This window comes from Berghia stephanieae, chromosome 15 (assembly GCF_034508935.2).
Source record: "Berghia stephanieae isolate SIO BIC M18660-M18661 chromosome 15, UCSD_Bste_1.3, whole genome shotgun sequence".
In the NCBI taxonomy this organism is placed as follows: domain Eukaryota; kingdom Metazoa; phylum Mollusca; class Gastropoda; order Nudibranchia; family Aeolidiidae; genus Berghia; species Berghia stephanieae.
Window position 1 is genome coordinate 15,870,610 of NC_088374.1, and position 23,641 is coordinate 15,894,250.

The 23,641-nt window shown below is 38.9% G+C and overlaps 1 protein-coding gene across 10 annotated transcripts in view; it reads right to left on the bottom strand.

Moving 5' to 3' along the window:
* Window positions 1-516: 516 nt before the first annotated feature.
* Window positions 517-23,641, bottom strand: part of LOC144960864 (tight junction protein 1-like) — a 192,822-nt gene continuing 169,697 nt past the window's right edge. For 7 of the 10 annotated variants that reach the window (XM_078894259.1, XM_078894253.1, XM_078894252.1 and 4 more), the window contains 6 exons: window positions 20,663-20,803; window positions 16,704-17,030; window positions 9,856-9,980; window positions 8,452-8,565; window positions 6,534-6,677; window positions 2,327-2,563 (listed from right to left, as the gene is read on the bottom strand). In XM_078894259.1, coding sequence (XP_078750385.1) covers window positions 2,460-2,563; window positions 6,534-6,677; window positions 8,452-8,565; window positions 9,856-9,980; window positions 16,704-17,030; window positions 20,663-20,803 — 955 coding nt within the window. In that variant the 3' untranslated portion in view covers window positions 2,327-2,459. Of the gene's footprint in view, window positions 2,564-6,533; window positions 6,678-8,451; window positions 8,566-9,855; window positions 9,981-16,703; window positions 17,031-20,662; window positions 20,804-23,641 lie in introns of all 10 variants that reach the window. The other 3 variants (XM_078894257.1, XM_078894255.1, XM_078894260.1) reach the window with 3 other exon arrangements.

Sequence of the window (23,641 nt, forward strand, 5' to 3'; positions counted from 1 at the left end):
CATTTTCACAACTCTATGAAATCAAATTTTCCAAAAGTTTTGTTTGAACTCCAGCACAAACTGCCTCCTTATGTAGGCCTGAGTCATTTACAAAAGTCGTCCTTTTAGAGCTATGAGATGAGACCCATGGAGCTGGAGTTTATCCCATTTTTTATAGTGTGACATTGACAATAGCAATTGCTTGCTACCCTTCGGATAGGACGCTAGTCTATTGCTTGCTACCCTTCGGATAGGACGCTAGCACAGTACTTTCCACTAGATCTAAAAAGACCCAGCTATATATATATATAGATATATATATAAATGACCAAAAATCTTTTATTGGATCAGCAAGGGACCAGATTAATAAAAACAAAGAATAAAGAGTTTCGTTTTTAAAAAAATATTCTAAAAAAAACAAAAAAACATTAAAAATATTCAGCTGTACGGTAAAATATCAACAATTTAACAATTCAAATTATCAGTGTTCAATACAAAAACACCCCCCCCCCCCCCCCCACCCCCAAAACAAACAAACAAACAAGCATACAAAATTAAAAAAAAAAAAAAGAAAAGCAACAAATAATAGTTTATGCTACTCTTATATTATTAGAGTTACCTTCCCTGTCCACAGAAAGGTGTGCGTGATTTGAATCAATAAGACAATGGGCTACATACATAAAAGTTTAACGTCTTAGACAACCAGGTGACCAGGACTCAACCCAATACACAGTGCAAGGTTATATGACATTATAACACATAAAATTATATAACATTATAACATTTAACATGTAAAGGTATATATCGTGTAGGTATAGTTAGCAATAATTTCTATATATAAAAATACAACCTAAATTTGTATTTTAAAAATCTCACAATTTATTTCAGTTTGGGTAGAATTACCGCTGGTCAGAGCATCTTTGGAATCAGAATTTAGAAATTTTAAATGTAGAAGAAAGCCCTCTAAGTCGTCACAAATCAACACATATTAATATTCATAATTAATATTATAACTTATACAGCGCCCGATCCCAAATGTGTCTCATCCCATCAAAGTATTGTTAGTGTTGGGTCAGGTTGACCCCGCCGCAGACTTGAAAATTTAACCATTTGTAGTTTTTTATATGGTGAGATATAAATAGCAGTCACTGTAAATAACTTTATAGTTCAACAATTTACTCACTCACTCACTCAATCCTCTTCGGGCCTGCTGGCACTTGAGGCGATGCAAGGGATCTCCACCTGGTCCTGTCAGTAGATATTCTTGGGGGCCATCTCGAGGGACAGACAGACCTCTCTGTTTTAGGTCCCTCTATGGTACGTCTCCAAGTCTCCTCGCGGTGGTCTTGCATCCTCTTTCCAATTTACCCACGCGAGAATTAAATGACACTTCAAATTATGTAGCCTGTTTGTTACTAAATAGCCTACTCCTTTTCATTGATTTAACAACTTTGAGATGCTCATGAATGTATGACTTTTTTTAAATCAGAAGGTCTTAGGTTTGATCCCTAGTTTTTTTTCTTCCTTCTCTCTTTAAGGGGCAGCGTGGCTCAGCAGTATAGTCTTTGCTTCATACCCAAAAGGTACTGAATTCGATCACCCGTCGCTGTGCTGTGAGGCCTTCAGCAAGTCACCACCTCGCCCTAGCTCAATTTGCGGCGCTGCACTGTGGCTGACGCCTGGGTTATTCCAGTCTTCCCTTGGAATAGACCCTAGAAACAAAATTCCCCTATGGGATGAATAAAGAGAATTTTATTATTATTTAAAAAAAAATTATTTCTGCATTGTCTGGCACTTTTAGATTTTTGTCTGACACCAACAGTGGTAGATCCAAACAGATATAATAGCAACATAGACAACTAGGGCATATCTTGTAGACACGACGTGTGAGTGAGTGTGTATCTTAACATGCAATTCGTTGATGGTTGGCGACCCAATATATGGTCAATAAATAAACATTTCTGTACATGAAAACAACAACGATAGGGTTGTCTGTAAATGTGTGTGTGTGTTTGAATGTCTGTTTTTATTTAATCTGCGTGTGTATGATTTGTAATAAATAACAATGTGAAATTGAATGTATGCAAGGTTCAATTTAATATACGAAAACAAATAAAATGGATGTTTCTGGTTTCCCATTTACCAACAAAACAGGATGAATGAAACACTACAGACGAATGAGATAATGTGGTAGTGGCGTTGTTATAATGAATAACCATGAAAGGTTACTACCACATTATCTCATTCGTCTGTGGTGTTTCATTCATCCTGTTTTTTTGGTAAAGGGGAAACCCGAAACATCCATTTTATCTGTTTTCATATATTATTTAAATTGAAACTTACATTCAATTTCACATTGTTATTTATTTCTTCGAGCTTCGAGCAGCAACATTTACATTACCCAGTATGTTTGGTATGAATCTAGACTATATCTGTCTTATTGTGTGTGTATGTGTTTGTGTGTAGATAACACATCTATACTAGAAATGATCCACCAATATGGACACACTGCTCTGATCCACACGACCTCTAGCCACACCCTCTGACCCTGCCAAGGTCACGTTCTGCCATTCCGTGGTTTCACCTGTGGAGAAGAAAGAGAAAAGATAGATGAAAGATTCCACACACCACGTGACTCATCACATCAAACCCGTGCCATGTCAAACTGACATCACAGATAAAGTCAAACTGACATCACAGATAAAGTCAAACTGACATCACAGATAAGGTCAAACTGACCCACAGATAAAGTCAAACTGACCCACAGATAAAGTCAAACTGACATCACAGATAAAGTCAAACTGACCCACAGATAAAGTCAAACTGACATCACAGATAAAGTCAAACTGACCCACAGATAAAGTCAAACTGACCCACAGATAAAGTCAAACTGACATCACAGATAAAGTCAAACTGACATCACAGATAAAGTCAAACTGACATCACAGATAAAGTCAAACTGACATCACAGTCAAATCTTTCATGTGTTTCTTATGGCTTTCTCTGATTTTCATTGAGTAAAAAAAACCCGTAAGCGTTTATATAGGGCAATATCAAATAAACGTGCTGCTATGTGTGGTCTTGTGGTATGACACTCGCTTTCGGATCGGAAGGTCCTGGGTTCAAGTCTCGCTCGACAAATAGTTGAGTCCTTGGAAAAGATTCTTTACTCACATTCTCTCACCGTACTGAGATGTAAAATGAGTACCTGGCCGTCAACAGCGTTGTCTCTGTCGGAAAAAAAATTGTAATATCGCCTAACAGGCGTTATGTCTCGTTCTACATGTTACAGTTGGTCAGGGACCCTTTGTAAAGCGCTTTGAGCACATTTGGTGGATATTGCGCTATATAAATGCTCTAGTTTTTTGTTTTTTTTCTTTTAAACGTGCTCAAAGCGCTTTACAAGGGATCCCAGCCAACTGTAACACTTAACATGTCGGACAAGACATGAAGCCTGTTAGGCGATATTACAATTTTTTCCCCAAGAAAGACAGCGCTTTTACTGGCCAGATACTCATTTTATACCTGCTCACAAACCCACGCCACACTAACTCCTCATTCACACTCCAACAACCATCACCGAGTACAAACGGTATAAATTTACACTCCATCTCACTTTATTTGTTTTCAACGTTGATGTGTTTATTGTGCTGATGAAGGGTTTGTAGCCTAAACGTCCATTGTCTGTTTTGTTCCCATCCGAAGCCTCTCCATTGTCACTCTTTCGTTAGTAATGTCAATTACCACAATATCCATTACCACACTATCCATTACCACAATATCCATTACCACACTATCCATTGCCACAATATCCATTGCCACAATCTCCATTACCACAATATCCATTGCCACAATATCCATTACCACAATATCCATTACCACAATATCCATTACCACAATATCCATTACCACAATATCCATTACCACAATATCCATTACCACAATATCCATTGCCACAACATCCATTGCCACAATATCCATTACCACAATATCCATTGCCACAACATCCATTACCACAATATCCATTACCACAATATCCATTGCCACAACATCCATTGCCACAATATCCATTACCACAATGTCAATTACCACAATATCCATTACCACAATGTCAATTACCACAATATCCATTACCACAATGTCAATTACCACAATATCCATTACCACAATATCCATTGCCACAACATCCATTGCCACAACATCCATTACCACAATCTCCATTGCCACAACATCCATTACCACAATATCCATTACCACAATGTCAATTACCACAATATCCATTACCACAATGTCAATTACCACAATATCCATTACCACAATATCCATTGCCACAACATCCATTACCACAATATCCATTGCCACAATCTCCATTGCCACAACATCCATTACCACAATCTCCATTGCCACAACATCCATTACCACAATATCCATTACCACAATGTAGTAATGACTATCCCGCACAAATCGTTGGGCCTCTTTTTCGCTCACGAAGTGCCCAAATTCCAGACAAAATATGGGATAAAGCCGTTTCGTAGATGCTATTTTAAAAAATTAATTACGACGCTGTTTATCGATGAATATGACTGAAAGTTGGCACACAGTTAGAAAAAAGGTCATTTTAGATGTCAAGCGACAAAACTCGTGCGATTACCAGAAGACCGTTAAAAATAGATTTTTACTCTTTGGAGTAAAATATTTCTAAAACTACCGGGCGTGTAGGTTTTGTCGCTGACAAGGTAATACATGAACATTTCTTCTTTTTGGTTGTAAAATTTCATATGAATATGACGAGTACTTTTCCCGTATTTTACAAAACACCATCCTAATTTGCTCTTCAAGTTTCACACTTATTACGCAAGATACAACCAAAGGTCGAAAAAAAAATGCCGAAAAAGCGTCCCATATTTTTGCGTTGTTTTCCTCTTTGCGGGTCATCCAAATAAATGACACCTTTGAAACTGCATAACTTGTTTATTTATGAATGGATTTTCAAAATTCAAAAACATTTTTACTCAGTGGAGATAGGGCTTTGATTTTAGACAAACATTTTCCTCAAAAAGAGAAAAAAACATTTTTTATAGTCATTGCTACACAATGTCCATTACCACAATCTCCATTATCACAATCTTCATTACCACAATCTCCATTACAACAATATCCATTACCACAATCTCTATTACCACAATGTCAATGACCACAATCTCCATTACCACAATACCCATTACCACAATCTCTATTACCACATTATCCATTACCACAATATCCATTACCACACTATCCATTACCACACTATCCATTGCCACACTATCCATTACCACAATATCCATTACCACACTATCCATTACCACACTATCCATTACCACAATATCCATTACCACACTATCCATTACCACACTATCCATTGCCACACTATCCATTACCACAATATCCATTACCACACTATCCATTACCACACTATCCATTACCACAATATCCATTACCATACTATCCATTACCACAATATCCATTACCACACTATCCATTACCACAATATCCATTACCACACTATCCATTACCACAATATCCATTGCCACACTATCCATTACCACAATGTCCATTGCCACACTATCCATTACCACAATATCCATTACCACACTATCCATTACCACAATGTCCATTACCACAATATCCATTACCACAATGTCCATTACCACAATGTCCATTACCACACTATCCATTACCACAATATCCATTACCACAATATCCATTACCACAATGTCCATTACCACAATATCCATTACCACAATCTCATACCAATTCCATTACCACAATATCCATTACCACAATTCCATTACCACAATATCCATTACCACAATATCCATTACCACAATATTCCATTACCACAATATCCATTACCACAATATCCATTACCACAATATCCATTACCACACTCCATTACCACAATCTCCATTACCACAATCTCCATTACCACAATATCCATTACCACAATATCCATTACCACAATATCCATTACCACAATATCCATTACCACAATCTCCATTACCACAATATCCATTACCACAATATCCATTACCACAATATCCATTACCACAATATCCATTACCACAATATCCATTACCACATATCCATTACCACAATCTCCATTACCACAATATCCATTACCACAATATCATACAATCCATTTACCCATTCATACCACTATCCATTACCACAATCCATTACCAATTCCAACAATATCCATTACCACAATGTCCATTACCACAATCTCCATTACCACAATCTCCATTACCACAATCTCCATTACCACACTATCCATTACCACACCATCCATCACCACACTATCCATTACCACAATCTCCATTACCACAATACCCATTGCCCTCCATAACAATAATATAAAATAAAACCCACTTTCTAATTTGATAATTTGTCACCCAGATGATATAATACTGTTGTGTGATTGTAGGTCACATTTGTCTCTGTCTGTCGAATGCATCGCTCTAAGTTGATTATTTGTACAAAATTGTCACTACATTAGTTCTACTGTCCCTTACCACTCGGTGCATCGCTGGACTTGAGGGCGAAAGACCAGCTCTCTGGGTTGGATGAGGCCGAGTGTGGAAGTCGGAGATGGACCGGTTTGTTGAATGTTGTCCCATGTGGTCCACACATGACTAGGGGTGATAGAAGGGTCTCGCCTGGATGGGGGAACAAAGGAATTGATTGGTTGATTGATAGATGGATGGATGAAAAGATGGGTGGATGAATGGATAGATGGATGAATGGATAGATGGATTGATGGTTGGATGGGTGGATAGATGGATGAATGGATGGGTGGGTGGGTGGATGAATGGATGGGTGGGTGGATGAATGGATGGGTGGGTGGGTGGATGAATGGATAGATGGATTGATGGTTGGATGGGTGGATGAATGAATAGATGGATTGATGGTTGGATGGGTGGATGAATGGATAGATGGAGGAATGGATGGGTGGGTGGATGAATGGATGGATGGATGGGTGGGTGGATGAATGGATAGATGGATGGGTGAGTGGATGAATGGATAGATGGATGAATGGATGGGTGGGTGGATGAATGGATGGATATATGGATGGGTGGGTGGATGAATGGACAGATGGATAGATGGGTGGGTGGGTGGATGAATGAATAGATGGATTGATGGTTGGATGGGTGGATGAATGGATAGATGGATGAATGGATGGGTGGGTGGATGAATGGATAGATGGTTGGATGAATGGATAGATGGATTGATGGTTGGATGGGTGGATGAATGGATTGATGGTTGGATGGGTGGATGAATGGATAGATGGATGAATGGATGGGTGGGTGGATGAATGGATAGATGGTTGGATGAATGGATAGATGGATTGATGGTCGGATGGGTGGATGAATGGATAGATGGATGAATGGATGGGTGGGTGGATGAATGGATAGATGGATTGATGGTTGGATGGGTGGATGAATGGATAGATGGATTGATGGTTGGATGGGTGGATGAATGGATAGATGGATTGATGGTTGGATGGATGAATGGATGGGTGGGTGGATGAATGGATGGGTGGGTGGGTGGGTGGATCGCTTTTAAATTCATATAATGCTATTAGACAGAATAAATTACAAAATAAAAGGGGTAAATATGTACAATACGTTTCAATAGAGTTACCGCCCTTAATGTGTTTCATAATATTTCCTTTTATTCTCCATGCAGGCTGTGTGGAACCAGATTTCTATTTCATAAAGCACAGTTCACCTGCTCATTGTCCTTTTGTACTAAAACTCTTACATCATTTGCCATTGCCTGACAACCATTAGGGTAATTATGTGTGTGTGTGTGTGTGTGTGTGTGTGTGTGTGTGTGTGTGTGTAAAAGGTCTCCTTAACCACGAGATTTCACCAAGTGTGTTGACATATCCAATATTGTACTGTAAAGGGGATTTATATTATAATGCCAAGTTTTGTTTTGATAGAGAAAAAAATCTTTCAAGTGTTTTTGTTATAATTGTCATTATTATTACTGTTATCATTATTACTATTATTATTATTATTATTATTATTATTATTATCATTATTATTATTATTATTATTATTATTATTATCATTATCAATTATTATTATTATTATTATTATTATTATTATTATTATTATTATTATTATTATTATTATTATTATTATATTATTATTGTACGTATTGGTGGTATAACGATTTTTGTATTTTTTTTTTGTTGGTTATTAATGGTATCAGTTTATTTTTGGGTTCCATTTACCATTTTTTCCACTTTCATGTATGTTGTCAACAAATTGTGTGATTTATTGGCGAAAGCCTAAGATTGAATCAACTTTGAAACTTTGAAAAAAAAAAGAAAAGAAAAACAACACAACAAACCTATGGTTATCTAAAAGTCCAAACAACAACAACAACAACAACAACAACAACACACAACACACTACACACCTTTCTCCGTGTCAAGAGGTGGCAACAGACTGTTATCCTGACACACCTTGAAATAAATCTCCTGATCCTCGTCCCCTAAAGCACCTTCTGGAATCCAAATACTAACGCCAGTCTCTGGAAATGCAGAGAAGAAGAAGATCAAGAGAAATTTTTTTATCACAATTGAATATTGAACAAATACTAATTAATACTAATACATAACAATTGAATATTGAACAAATACTAATTAATACTAATACATAACAATTTAATATTGAACAAATACTAATTAATACTAATACATAACAATTTAATATTGAACAAATACTAATTAATACTAATACATAACAATTTAATATTGAACAAATACTAATTAATACTAATACATAACAATTTAATATTGAACAAATACTAATTAATACTAATACAGTAGTCGCTGGTTTCTAGCACAGTCTTGGGAAAAGCCAAAAATGGTGCTAGAATCCAATCATGCCAAAATCTGATGTTCACGGAAGGTAACAACATTATAATATAATAGATAACATTCAGTCACCCAGCTTCAGTTTTGCTGTATTACAGAGTGTGTATTCGGTGAGCTAGAATCAGTATCAGAGCTTGCCAAAAATTTGATGCTCACGGAAGGTAACGAAAAAAATAATTTTTAAAATAAAAAATAGAGCATTTATATAGTGCAATTTCCACTAAACGTGTTCAAAGCGCTTTACAAGGGGTCCCTGACCAACAGCAACAGCTCCATCTTGCTGTATTACAGAACGTAATAGAATTCAATGAGCTAGAATCCAAACATACCAAAATCCGATGTTCTTGGGGAGGTAACAATTCAAAACACTATTTTATACAATTTACCAATACAAAATCTAGATCCGATTGTAATAACATTGTTTCTAGTTTTGATGTATGGATGTATCACACATTAATTATAGTATTATTACATGTTCCATGGGGGAAGAGTTCTTTTTCTGTGGGGTGTTCGTGTTGACTTCTGACTAACAAAGTCTGTCTTGTTATCGAGTTGTAATAAAGTTGATTGAGTTTATCAACAGATCTTAATTCTCATTAATTCAACGTTATAACACGATTATAATATTTTCAATTACCTCAGGTTGTGGCTAAAAAATGTTGATAATTCCTGCCATCATGTATACAGGACGTTTTAGTTTTATCACACAAAAATGCAGTGTTCAATAGAAATGACGGGAGGCCTTCCGAAAGCTCCTACATCCCCAGTATAAATGTTCTAGTAGGGGGTTTGGGGGAGGGGGGAGACTTAAAAATAATAATTTAGTGGGGGGGGGGGGGGGTTATCAAAATAATCCCTCTTTTAATACTGAGGATGTAGGAGCTTTCGGAAGGCCTCCCAAAATGACACAATACAATGCCTTGTATTTTATATCGGTTACATACCTGGCGATTCCAAGAGGCCACCTTTGGAGTTGAAAATTCCTTTTGCGGTCGCAATCACGGTGTGTCTGTCGTCGCCATCATCATCCGCTACCACGTCTACGGCAGCTTTTTTACTGTCAGATTGCCTATTGGACAAAACAGTGCAACTATTTTAAAAAATCCTGTCCAAAAGCTATAAATAGATGTTTTGATTATACCCTTACGGCAGCTTTTTTACTGTCAGATTCTCTATTGGACTTACTTACTTATCCGAACGAGCGACCACCTGAGCTCTAGCCCTTCGGTCTTGTGCCATGACGTAGAAGTTAGACGTCTTTTGTAGTTGTTCCAGGTGACTATAAAGTGTGTTACTGATGCTTGAATTGTCTATTGGACAAAACAGTGCAACTATTTAAAAAAAACCCTGTCCACAAAGCTATAAATAGATTTTTTGATTATACCTGTAATGGACAGATATTTTTGTGGTTTGAGTGATGAGACGAGACACTTGCTTTTGAACCTGTAAGTCCTGTGTTCGAGTCTCGCTTGGAGCTGTGCAAGTTTGAGACCTTGAAAAAGGCTCTTGACTCACATTCTTTCACTATAGGTACCTGGCCAGTAAAAGCGTTGTCTCTGCTGAAAAAATTTGTAACATCGCCTTATAGGATTCTGTGTGGTCTAGTGGTAGGACACTCGCTTTCGGATCGGAAGGTCCTGGGTTCGAGCCTCGTGCTCGGTGCATAGTTGAGTCCTTGGAAAAGGCTCTTTACTCACTTTCTCTCAACGTACTCGGATGTAAAATGAGTACCTGGTCGTTAACAGCGTTGTCTTTGTCCGAAAAAATTGTAATATCGCCTAACAGGCGGCATGTCCCGTCCTACATGTTAAATGTTGCTGTTGACCAGGGACCCCTTGTAAAGCGCTTTGAGCACATTTAGTGGATATTGCGCTATATAAAGCTCAATTAATTCTGTAAATGTTGCTGCTCGAAGCTCGAAGAAATAAATAATAATGTGAAATTGAATGTAAGCTTCAATTTAATTACGAATTAATTAAATTTAATTATCTGTTTTCATAATCAAATTGAAGCTTAGATTCAATTTCACATTGTTATTTATTCCTTACATCTCATTCTATGTCACGTGTTGCTGTTGGCTTGGGACACCTTGTAAAGTGCTTTGAGCACATTTATCTCAATTAATTTCTCTCCTTAAAATGCATGGATAGAAATTACAAATGCGGGTCTGTGCACATTCTTTTACTCATTAATTATCATTTCAATGAAATAAAGAATATTTTCTTTTCTACCTTGGTGGATTGTCATTTAACCCTACATCAGACATCACCAAAAACAATAGAAATAGAATTACGATAGAATCTGCATGAAGTCAACTTCTCTACTTTATTAAGCCAACACGCCTTATTGGTCCTATAATATTGTCTGTTCTTTATTTAAGTGTGTTCCATCGATAATGGATAAAGACAACCTTGCATAACTCTCTCCTTACCAGCCATTTTCAGGATTTTCCCCAATACTTCACACCCAACTAACACAAAAATAGACTTTTTATCACTCAAACACAATAGCAGTAACGTTCTTGCCATACATGATTTCTTTTCCAAAAACATTTTCTACAACACACTGTTCATTTTCTTTAAATTTTATGATGAAATTGGAATAAGAAAAATGTTGGTTGTATCCTAACGAATGTGACGATTTTCCCATAGTTGGTAAGGAGAGGGTTTAAGCCAACACGTCTTATTGGTCCTATATTGTCTGTTCTTTATCTAAAAGTGTTCCATCAATAATGGATAAAGACAACCTTTCTTAAAGTCAATCAATCTTCCGGATCCGAAAGTGCTTTGCTTTAACAGGATTCCATTGTAGTTTAACTCACTCAACCCTAACACCGACTATATCCGTAGTTTACCCGGGGTTACTTTAACTCACTCAACCCTAACACCGACTATATCCGTAGTTTACCCGGGGTTACTTTAACTCACTCAACCCTAACACCGACTATATCCGTAGTTTACCCGGGTTACTTTTACCCCATACCTATTTAATACATTTTTCTGAGACAAATTATAGGCGTAGTATCAAAGCTAATGTTTTTAGTTTTTACATGTTAATGGTAGTTGAATAAAACTATCTAGATATGTACATGCTCATTTTGAATACAATTTTTCCAATTTTGAAAAGTAGCCAAAAATCTCTAGGATTGAGTGAGTTAAGGTGTTAGATTCTTTTTTTTTTGTTCCATATTTTTGACCATTAACAGCTTGTATTCCCTGACGGTAATCACCACCATATGTCCATTTTCAATGTATAAAAATCCAAACATCATGCAAAAATAACCATCAGAAAAAGGGGAGTACAAAACAGTGCAAGGCAAAAAAAAAACCCCAACAAAACAAACAAAAACAAAACAAAAATAAAAAAACTTGAGCTTTTATATAGCGCAATTTCCACTAAACGTGTTTGAAGCGCTGTACACAGGGGTCCCTGACCAACAGCAAAACGTAACATGTAGAACAAGACATGACGCCTGTTAGGCGATATTACAATTTTTTTTTTCAACATAGACAATGCTGTTAATGGCCAGGTACTCATTTTACACCAGAGTGCGATGAGAGAACTCAACTATGTGCAAAGCATATTATTACACTTGCCTTTGGACTGGAAAGTCCAGGGTTTGAGTCCCGCATTGAGCAGTGCATAATTGAGTCCTTGGAAAAGGCTCTTTACTCACATTCTTTCATTGTACTCAGAAATAAATTGAGTAACTGGTCGTTAACAGAGTTGTCTCTGTCAGAAAATAAAAATAAAAATATTGTAATATTTGACCCTCCGTCTCAAAACGGTATTATGTCGGGGATGATTCAGACCCCAAAAAGTGAATTTAGAGATAGATTGATGAGAAATTGGAGCTTAGAAGTTTTTGCAATGCAAGAAATAGTCTTTAAACTCCACCAGAACGAACAGAAATTAAACCCAAGTTGGATATTTGTGGCTATGAATTCAATTTCCCTTACCGAGTGAATCCCGACATAATACCGCTTTGATACGTTGGGTCAAATATTGCCTTATAGACATCATGTTTCATCCTGTACGTTAAGTGTTGCTGTTGGCTAGGGACCGCTTGTAAAGTGCTTTTGAGCACGTTTAAAAGATTTTGAGCTATATAAATGGTCAAATTTAAAAGATTGATAGAGTTTTATAACATTAGACTTAGACATTCTACTAATGGGGCCTACAGAAATCATTCAGACCCACCACGGCCCATCGAGGCTGTGTTTATCTTGGTTTCTAAAGCATTATACAGACAATAAATAAGAGCAACTGCTTACCACCCTTTGGATAGGACACTAATCTATGGCAAAGTAATTCCCATCATCAAATCCGACATAGCCAATAACCCAATCTCAGCTGACTGGAGATGGCAGTTCAGAAAACTATCTCTGCTGACTGGAGATGGGAGGTCAGAAAACTATCTCTGCTGACTGGAGATGGGAGGTCAGGAAACTATCTCAGCTGACTGGAGATGGGAGGTCAGAAAACTATCTCTGCTGACTGGAGATGGGAGGTCAGAAAACTATCTCTGTTGACTGGACATGGGAGGTCAGAAAACTATCTCAGCTGACTGGAGATGGCAGTTCAGAAAACTATCTCTGCTGACTGGAGATGGGAGGTCAGAAAACTATCTCTGCTGACTGGAGATGGGAGGTCAGGAAACTATCTCAGCTGACTGGACATGGCAGATCAGAAAACTATCTCAGCTGACTGGAGATGGGAGGTCAGAAAACTATCTCTGTTGACTGGAGATGGGAGGTCAGAAAACTATCTCTGTTGACTGGAGATGGGAGGTCAGAAAACTATCTCTGCTGACTGGAGATGGGAGGTCAGAAAACTATCTCAGCTGACTGGAGATGGGAGGTCAGAAAACTATCTCAGCTGACTGGACATGGGAGGTCAGAAAACTATCTCTGCTGACTGGACATGGGAGGTCAGAAAACTATCTCAGCTGACTGGACATGGGAGGTCAGAAAACTATCTCTGCTGACTGGACATGGGAGGTCAGAAAACTATCACTGCTGACTGGAGATGGGAGGTCAGAAAACTATCTCTGCTGACTGGACATGGGAGGTCAGAAAACTATCTCAGCTGACTGGACATGGGAGGTCAGAAAACTATCTCTGCTGACTGGACATGGCAGATCAGAAAACTATCTCAGCTGACTGGAGATGGGAGGTCAGAAAACTATCTCAGCTGACTGGAAATGGGAGGTCAGAAAACTATCTCTGCTGACTGGACATGGGAGGTCAGAAAACTATCTCTGCTGACTGGACATGGGAGGTCAGAAAACTATCTCAGCTGACTGGAGATGGGAGGTCAGAAAACTATCTCAACTGACTGGAGATGGCAGATCAGAAAACTATCTCAGCTGACTGGAGATGGGAGGTCAGAAAACTATCTCAGCTGACTGGAGATGGGAGGTCAGAAAACTATCTCAGCTGACTGGAGATGGGAGGTCAGAAAACGATCTCAGCTGACTGGAGATGGGAGGTCAGAAAACTATCTCAGCTGACTGGAGATGGGAGGTCAGAAAACTATCTCAGCTGACTGGAGATGGGAGGTCAGAAAACTATCTCAGCTGACTGGAGATGGGAGGTCAGAAAACTATCTCTGCTGACTGGAGATGGGAGGTCAGAAAACTATCTCTGTTGACTGGACATGGGAGGGCAGAACACTATCTCAGCTGACTGGACATGGGAGGTCAGAAAACTATCTCAGCTGACTGGACATGGCAGATCAGAAAACTATCTCAGCTGACTGGACATGGGAGGTCAGAAAACTATCTCTGCTGACTGGACATGGGAGGTCAGAAAACTATCTCTGCTGACTGGACATGGGAGGTCAGAAAACTATCTCTGCTGACTGGAGATGGGAGGTCAGAAAACTATCTCTGCTGACTGGAGATGGGAGGTCAGAAAACTATCTCTGTTGACTGGAGATGGGAGGTCAGAAAACTATCTCTGTTGACTGGAGATGGGAGGTCAGAAAACTATCTCTGCTGACTGGAGATGGGAGGTCAGAAAACTATCTCAGCTGACTGGAGATGGGAGGTCAGAAAACTATCTCCACTGCACTCGGGATGGATCTCAGTTAGTACCTTTGTGTGGAAGGCCAGAGCTCTATCAACTCAGCTACTACACATCCAGATAAATTGTATAAATTTACCTATAACAGTAAATAGGAAGGGCAGGCAGTTGAAGGATACAAGGAAAATAAGGACACATGCACTTTTGGCATTTAATATAAGGAAAAAAGAAAGCTTTATACTGTAAGGTAGTATATACAGTGGTGAACGTAAGCTTAAGCTGAGTTTAAAAGAGCCAAAAAATGATTTTTATATATATATATATTGTTTTCAAATTTTAAACCTTTTAGAAATATCAACTGATTTATCATTTTCTTTCTAGATCACTGGCATCATCATTGTCGGTACTCAGTTCGAGAGAGAGAGAGAGAGAGAGAGAGAGAGAGAGAGAGAGAGAGAGAGAGAGAGAGAGAGAGAGAGAGAGAGAGAGAGAGAGAGAGAGAGAGAGAGAGAGAAAGAGAGAGAAGAGAAAGAGAGAAGAGAAAGAAGAAGAAGAAGAAGAAGAAGAAGAAGAAGAAGAAGAGAAGAAGAAGAAGAAGAAGAAGAAGAAGAAGAAGAAGAAGAAGAGAAGAAGAAGAAGAGAAGAAGAGAGAAGGAGAAGAGAGAAGGAGAAGAAGAAGAAGAAGAAGAAGAAGAAAGAAGAAGAAGAAGAGAGAAGAAGAAGAAGAAGAAGAAGAAGAAGAAGAAGAAGAAGAAGAAGAAGAAGAAGAAGAAGAAGAAGAAGAAGAAAAAGAAGAAGAAAAAGAAGAAGAAGAATAAAAAGTCGATGATATGCCTTTGATAGCAGTTGACAAAGTTGATAAATTCAACCAGAAGGCCATGCTTCATGATTCTGTATCATCATTATCACACATATTAAATGTTTCAATAGAAGGAGAGATTGGTTATCGACTAATGTATTCTAATATCTTTCAAAAAGTGATGAACGAGAAATGAGTAAAATCGCTTCAAAAAATAAGTCGCTTAAAAATACTTCAGTATTAAAATTTGACACCTTGGGCAAGACCTGGGAAATACGTCTCTGCCGTCTGTCTGCATTTTAAAATTGAGCTTTATATAGCGCAATATCCACTAAATGTGCTCAAAGCGCTTTACAAGGGGGTCTCTAGCCAACAGCAACATTTAACATGTAGGACGGGACATGACGACTGTTAGGCGATATTACCATTTTTTGGACAAAGACAATGCTGTTAACGGCCAGGTACTCATTTTACACCTGAGTATGGTGAGAGAATGTGAGTAAAGAGCCTTTTCAAAGGACTCAACTATGCGCCGAGCGCGAGGCTCGAACCCAGGACCTTCCGATCCGAAAGCGAGTGTCATACTACTAGACCACATAGCCACACAAGTGGTGTATTACTATACGTTTTAAAAATTATTTTTGTTAACGGCTGAAGAAGGGTTTTGAGCCCGATACATTACATGTTTTTGGTATTTTTGTATATTTTTGAAGCTGTTCCATTCATTTTTGTTCCTTACTTCATTTTGACAGTCCATATTTTCAAACAGTTTAGTATCACGTTGAAATGCAAATATCTTGACTGGTTTGATATGCTGGGGTGAGAGGGGAGGAGGAGGAGGGCGGAGGAGGGGATAAGGTAGTTGCAGGGTGGTGGTGGTGGTGGTAGAGGTGGTAGGGTGTTAGCTGATGGATGGAAAAGACTCAGATGCAGATGCAGGGAACGACATGCCATGCATGCATCTTACCCTATAACGGTATCAGGGGTAGGAGGGGTGTTAGAGCCCCCGTCACTCCCTGAATGGACTGCTCCATTTACCAAAGGTGGAGAGCTAGACTGGACGGGTTCATTTTTATCCTGAGGGGGGTCAGCGTCTTCTGACAGCTCATCAATTTTGGGTGATTGGTCCCTGTTTGTCTTAAGATCGTACTCCTCTGATGGAAGAGGGGCGGGTGTTATCGAAGAAGCGGGAAGAGGAGGTGGAGGAGAAGGTGAGGAGGAAAGAGGAGGAGGAGGAGAGGGAGAAGGAGGAGAGGGTGCCTGAGGTTTTTTAGGAGAAATTATAAGCGGTTTCCTGAGGGGAGAGAAATAGGAGTATTGGTGAATAAGAGTTATCTCTCCATACAGGAAGTGACACAAGCACACAGATATAGATTTAAATACAATGAGATGTTCAACAAACGCCTTTTTGTGTAGATAATTAAGGGGTGACCTGAAGGGAATGAGATAATGTGGTAGTGGCGTTGTTAAGATGATTCATCTTAACAACGCCACTACCACATTATCTCATTCGTCTGTAGTGTTTCATTCGTGTTTTGTTGATAAAGGGGTGACCTGAAACGTCCAATTTATTTGTTTTCGAATATATTAAATTGAAGCTTACATTCAATTTCACATTGTTATTTAATCCTCTCAACAACAGTACCAGATCAGAAGTACAGCCTATGATCTGATAGTGTAGGTATGGAACACCCTGAATCTACCCTGCTCCAAGCACCATCCGTCATCCCACACCACACAAATGTTGCATCTATAGGGAATGAGATTAGCGGAAGAGTAGCGTCCCTTGATTGGACGTCACCTTACAGAGAGAACGTCAATTTGGTTTTGAAGTGTCTCAAGCCGCTTTCACCGGAAGCGAGGACGAGAGATGCGTGCGCAAAACCAATGTGACGTTCTCTCTCTAATAACTTTTCCGCCGGTGACGTCACAGACTATGGGTGACGTCCAATCAAGGGACGCTACTCTTCCGCTAATCTCATTCCCTATCTTCAGTGTTGAAGTGCGACAGTATGATGGGCATACAGTGGGGGTATTTTGGTGGGGGGAAGGGGGAAGGGGGGATGGGCATTTTGGACATTAAACTCGAATTTGAATGGCCGTATTCTTATGAACCCAATGTATATAGAGTAAATGCGTTTACTACCACCCGATTAAGTCCCTTTGTCAGTGACTTGAATAGGGAATGAGATTAGCGGAAGAGTAGCGTACCTTGATTGGACGTGACCCATAGTCTGTGACGTCACCGGCGAAAAAGTTATTAGAGAGAGAACGTCCGCGAGGACGAGAGACGCATGCGCACAACCAACATGACATTCTCTCTCTAATAACTTTTCCGTCGGTGACGTCACAGACTATGGGTGACGTCCAATCAAGGGACGCTACTCTTCCGCTAATCTCATTCCCTATAGTGAATACAAGGACCCATACATAGATTTGAGGTTTACTGCTACCTCCAAGTGTCGTGTATCTTATGAGTTTTGTTAATCCCCAGGAATATTCAAGCGCTTGAACATATGTGATCCTCCGTCTGAAAACGGTATTGTGTCGGGATGATTCAGACCTCAAAAAGTGAATTTAGAGATAAAATGATGAGAAATTGGAGCTTAGAAGTTTTTGCAATGCAAGAAATAGTCTTTATACTCCACCATAACGTACAGAAATTAAACCCAAGTTGGATATTTGTGGCTATGAATTAAATTTCCCTTAACGAGTGGATCCCGACATATTACCGTTTTGAGACGGAGGGTCACATATTGCCGTTTCGTTATGTAAGCTGTCTTCATTACTTTTGTTGGGAGTTTGGGCATCACGGTATCAGGATGTGACGTAGGACGGTTTGAAAGTCACCACCTACTCATTTGTAGTTTAAATTCATCTTTCCACAAATGTGACGTCTGAATAGGGACGAAAAGACGTGACATCACACCTTCTACTTTTCTGGTTCAAAACTCCTTGGAAGTGTGTAGGTAGCCAGTCCTTGGGAGGACTAATAATGAATAATAATGAATGGGTTATTTAATATTGAATCATAAGGTGGCGGCATAACTATTTGTGACCCACCGCATCGAAGCGGTATTATGTCGGGATCCACTCGGTAAAGGGAAATTGAATTCATAGCCACAAATATCCAACTTGGGTTTAATTTCTGTACGTTATGCTGGAGTATAAAGACTATTTCTTGCATTGCAAAAACTTCTAAGCTCCAATTTCTCATCATTCTATCTCTAAATTCACTTTTTGGGGTCTGAACCATCCCGACATAATACCGTTTTGAAACGGAGGGTCACATTTTAGTAATAGGATGTATAATAAGATTCTCAGTACAAAGTGGCAATTCGGACTGACTCGAGTCTGAATAAATAGTCTCCCGTGGCTATTCGGACTCAAAACTCCAATGTGCGTGCGTGGAGCCGATAAAGAAATAGAAAAGAGTTCAGAAGAAATTTTGTTTTGCCCATAATATCACACGGACTCGGCTCATTCCCCTACTTTGGATTGTAGAAGGATTGTTGCCTGTCTCACACTATCAGAATATGTAATTTTATAATTATTTATTTTTGTCCTGTTTTTATTTGGACATTGTGTTATGTTGGTGTTTTTTGTTTTTAAGGGTTTTACGGCGCTTGCAAAACATTTAGGTTATATCAGCGCCAGTAAAAAGGAAGAAAATGGGATAGTAAAAAGTTCTAGAATTACAATTAAAGCAGCCAAGAGAAAGTAAGACAAAGGGGAACTGGGAAAAAATAGGGATCAGATGTAAATTCCAAGAGCAAACCACCAATGCACTTAGTTTGAGATCACCTATGTCTCATCCGGACACAAGCACAAAATCCAACAAAGAGGAACACACTCAAATGCTTACATTATACATTGAAGATAACAAATATAATAATACATAACAGAGAGATGATTTACAAGGAAAATAATATCATCTCACAAAACAATAACTATGCATTTGACTGTTCCCCTCCCAGCCAGGACTCCGACCAGGGCCAGGAAAAAAAGACAAAGACAGAAAGCACTTATAAGTCTCATCCAGACACAAGCACAAAATCCAACAAAGAGGAACACACTCAAATGCTTACATTATACATTGAAGATAACAAATATAATAACACATAACAGAGAGATGATTTACAAGGAAAATAAATGTCATCTCCCGTGTTATGTTGTCCGAAAAGCTTTTTATTTATACCACTTGTTACTTTTGAAGAGTTTTAATTCTATCTCTTTTCTTTATAAATTCTATCTGGACTTCCAATTAATCCATGATTTTGTCTTTCTCGTCAAATAAAGCAGGTTTAGACTACCTGCTGATAGTTACTAACTAAAATCGTAATTTTTATTTGCATTAATTTTATGTAATTATCAATAATTAAAGTATATTTTTTAAAAACAACAAACAAAAACTATACTCCCACTGGAGACTATTCAGACTGAGTCCAAATAATCTGTTGATTGCACATGTGCATTGGAATTTGAGTCCGAATAGCCATGGGAGACTATTCAGACTCGAGTCCGAATAGCCATGGGAGACTATTCAGACTCGAGTCCGAATAGCCATGGGAGACTATTCAGACTCGAATCCGAATAGCCATGGGAGACTATTCAGATTTGAGTCCGAATAACCGCAGCCTCCCAGTATTACACAGGATGTAAAAGAGCGAGGATGGATTAAATATCTTTATTGAGCACCAAGCGTTTCTTTAGACTAGAAAACAAGATACCATCACTCTTGAAACCAGAAGATATCAATCAAACAAGGTATGTATCAATCCAGTCCTCTGAAAGACTGGTTTTACACTTCCAATGAGATTGGAACCAGTTCTTTGACATCGCACTTTTGTTCCTTATTTATAACCAGATTGAACGGGGGTGGGACACGACCTTGTCCTATAACATAACATAACAATAAATAGTTACCTTAGTTCACTAGCACCAGTTTTGATTGGTGGACTCATCTGACCTTGACCTTGGTTGATGTCAGAGGTCAGGGGTTGTCGGTGGTAGGCGTTGAATGCACTGCCACCAAATCCTGGCATGTGAGAGAATTCCGTCTCATGACTGAGGAAGGGTGAAAAGGGGGAGGGGAAGGGGGGGGGGGGGGGGGAAAGATACCAAAGCATTTGTCAATATCATTTGAAATTAATAATTGGAAAATTTTTTTTTAAAATAAAAAATTAGGCCTTTCTGCCCAGCTTTTTGGTTTTTAGGTGTTTAACGGCGCTTTCAACACTATTTAGGTCATTTAAGCGCCCTTTTCTGTCTTTTATCAATTTCTATCGGCCTTGAGGGGCCATAGCTGCTCAAAACGTGTACTGTTGTAATAAAATCTTTAAAAAATCATAATAGTTACAAGTTTGTTGTTTTAAAAATATTTATTTACAATTTCTGCAGGAGTTCACATTCCAGCAGATACTTTAAAATTGTGAAAGATTTTTATAAATATTTAGCTTTTATATAGCGCAATATCCACTATATGTGCTCAAAGTGCTTTACAAAGGGTCCCTGACCAACAGCAACACGTAACATGCAGAACGAGACATGAAGCCTGTTAGGCGATATTATAATTTTTCGACAGAGACAACACTGTTGACGGCCAAGTACTCATTTTACACCTGAGTATGGTGAGAGAATGTGAGTAAAAAATCTTTTCGAAGGACTCAACTATGCGCCGGATCGGAAGGTCCTGGGTTCGAGCCTCGCTCGGCGCATAGTTGAGTCCTTGGAAAAGACTCTTTATTCACATTCTCTCACTGTACTCAGGTGTAAAATGAGTACCTGGCCATTAACAGCGTTGTCTTTGTCCAGAAAATTGTAATATCGCCTAACAGGCGGCATGTCCCGTCCTACAAGTTAAATGTTGCTGTTGACCAGGGACCCCTTGTAAAGCGCTTTGAGCACATTGAGTGGATATTGTGCTATATAAAAGCTCAATTTGTTTTGTTTGTTGTTTGTTATTCTTTGTCTCCCACCACCCAATCTTTCTCCGCCCACATTCTCTTTGTATCCTCCGACATACTATTTGTCTTCCACTTCATCTTTGTCTCCTCCCACATTCTCTTTGTATCCTCCCACATATTATTTGTCTTCCACTACATCTTTGTCTCCTCCCACATTCTCTTTCTCCTCCCACATTCTCTTTGTATCCTCCCACATACTATTTGTCTTCCACTACATCTTTGTCTCCTCCCACATTCTCTTTCTCCTCCCACATTCTCTTTGTATCCTCCCACATACTATTTGTCTTCCACTTCATCTTTGTCTCCTCCCACATTCTCTTTCTCCTCCCACATTCTCTTTGTATCCTCCCACATACTATTTGTCTTCCACTTCATCTTTGTCTCCTCCCACATTCTCTTTGTCTCCTCCCACATTCTCTTTCTCCTCCCACATTCTCTTTCTCCTCCCACATTCTCTTTGTATCCTCCCACATACTATTTGTCTTCCACTTCATCTTTGTCTCCTCCCACATTCTCTTTCTCCTCCCACATACTATTTGTCTCCCATCTCAATTTTGTCTCCTCCGATATTCTGTTTGTCTCCTCCCACATACTCCTCTGTCTTCTCCCACATACTATTTGTCCCCCCACCTCAATTTTGTCTCCTCCGACATTCTGTTTGTCTCCTCCCACATACTTCTCTTTCTCCTCCCACATACTCCTCTGTCTCCTCCCACATACTATTTGTCCCCCCACCTCAATTTTGTCTCCTCCCACATACTCCTCTGTATCCTCCCACCTACTCCTCTGTTTCCTCCCACCTACTCCTCTGTATCCTCCCACCTACTCCTCTGTATCCTCCCACCTACTCCTCTGTATCCTCCCATATCCTCCCACCTACTCCTCTGTATCCTCCCATGTTTGATTCATATTACTGCTCTATATCAATGCTCAAGTTCTTTCTGTTTTTTTTTTATCTAAAAAAAATAATCATTCTACCTTATCTCACCATTATCATACAGGTTACACACATAAAGAACTGAACAAGTGTCTATGAACGTGCCAGACAAAGCAAGAAAGAAAAATACAACGAAAAAAATCATCTCAAAAAATGGAGTCAACCTTGAGGTCGACTAATTTTTTGGGCTGTTTTTTTTTTCCTTGTCTTTTTCTTTCTTGCTTTCTAAAAATTGAGCTTTATATAGCACAACATCCACTAAATGTGCTCAAAGCGCTTTACAAGGGGTCCCTGGTCAACAGCAACATTTAACATGTAGGACGGGACATGCCGCCTGTTAGGCGATAATACAATTTTTCGGACAAAGACAACACTGTTAACGGCCATGTACTCATTTTACACCTGAGTACGGTGAGAGAATGTGAGTAAAGAACCTTTTTCAAGGACTCAACTATGTGCCGAGCGTGAGGCTCGAACCCAGGACCTTCCGATCTGAAAGCGAGTGTCATACCACTAGACCACATAGCCGCTGCTTTGTCTGGCACCTTTCGTGTACACTTGTTCAGTTCTTTATCGTACGTTGGTGCCTGCTCCTTAATTTCTTAATTAGGTTGTTTGTTTGTTTGTTGCTTTAGGTCTCTTCCAACACAATTGAGGTTATATGAGAGACCGCTGAAACAAAAAAACAAGCAATCTAACAAAAATAGTACAAATGTAAATCAAAATCATAACCTAAAGATTTCATAAGCTAAATTATAAATAACCAAGAACAAACAGGCAGAGGATTTACAGAAAAAAAAAAATCCCCTGTCAAAAATACAATCACAAACCAAAGAAGCAGGATAGGCTAGTAAAGAGAAGAAGAAATAACATCACTATCGGATCGTATACCCATGCGAACATCATAGGTATATGATTCAAGGGTGATGCTCCCATCCAACCACCCGTAATTTCTTAATTAGGTTACAGACATGCATGCTGTTATCTCTAACTAATCTGTGT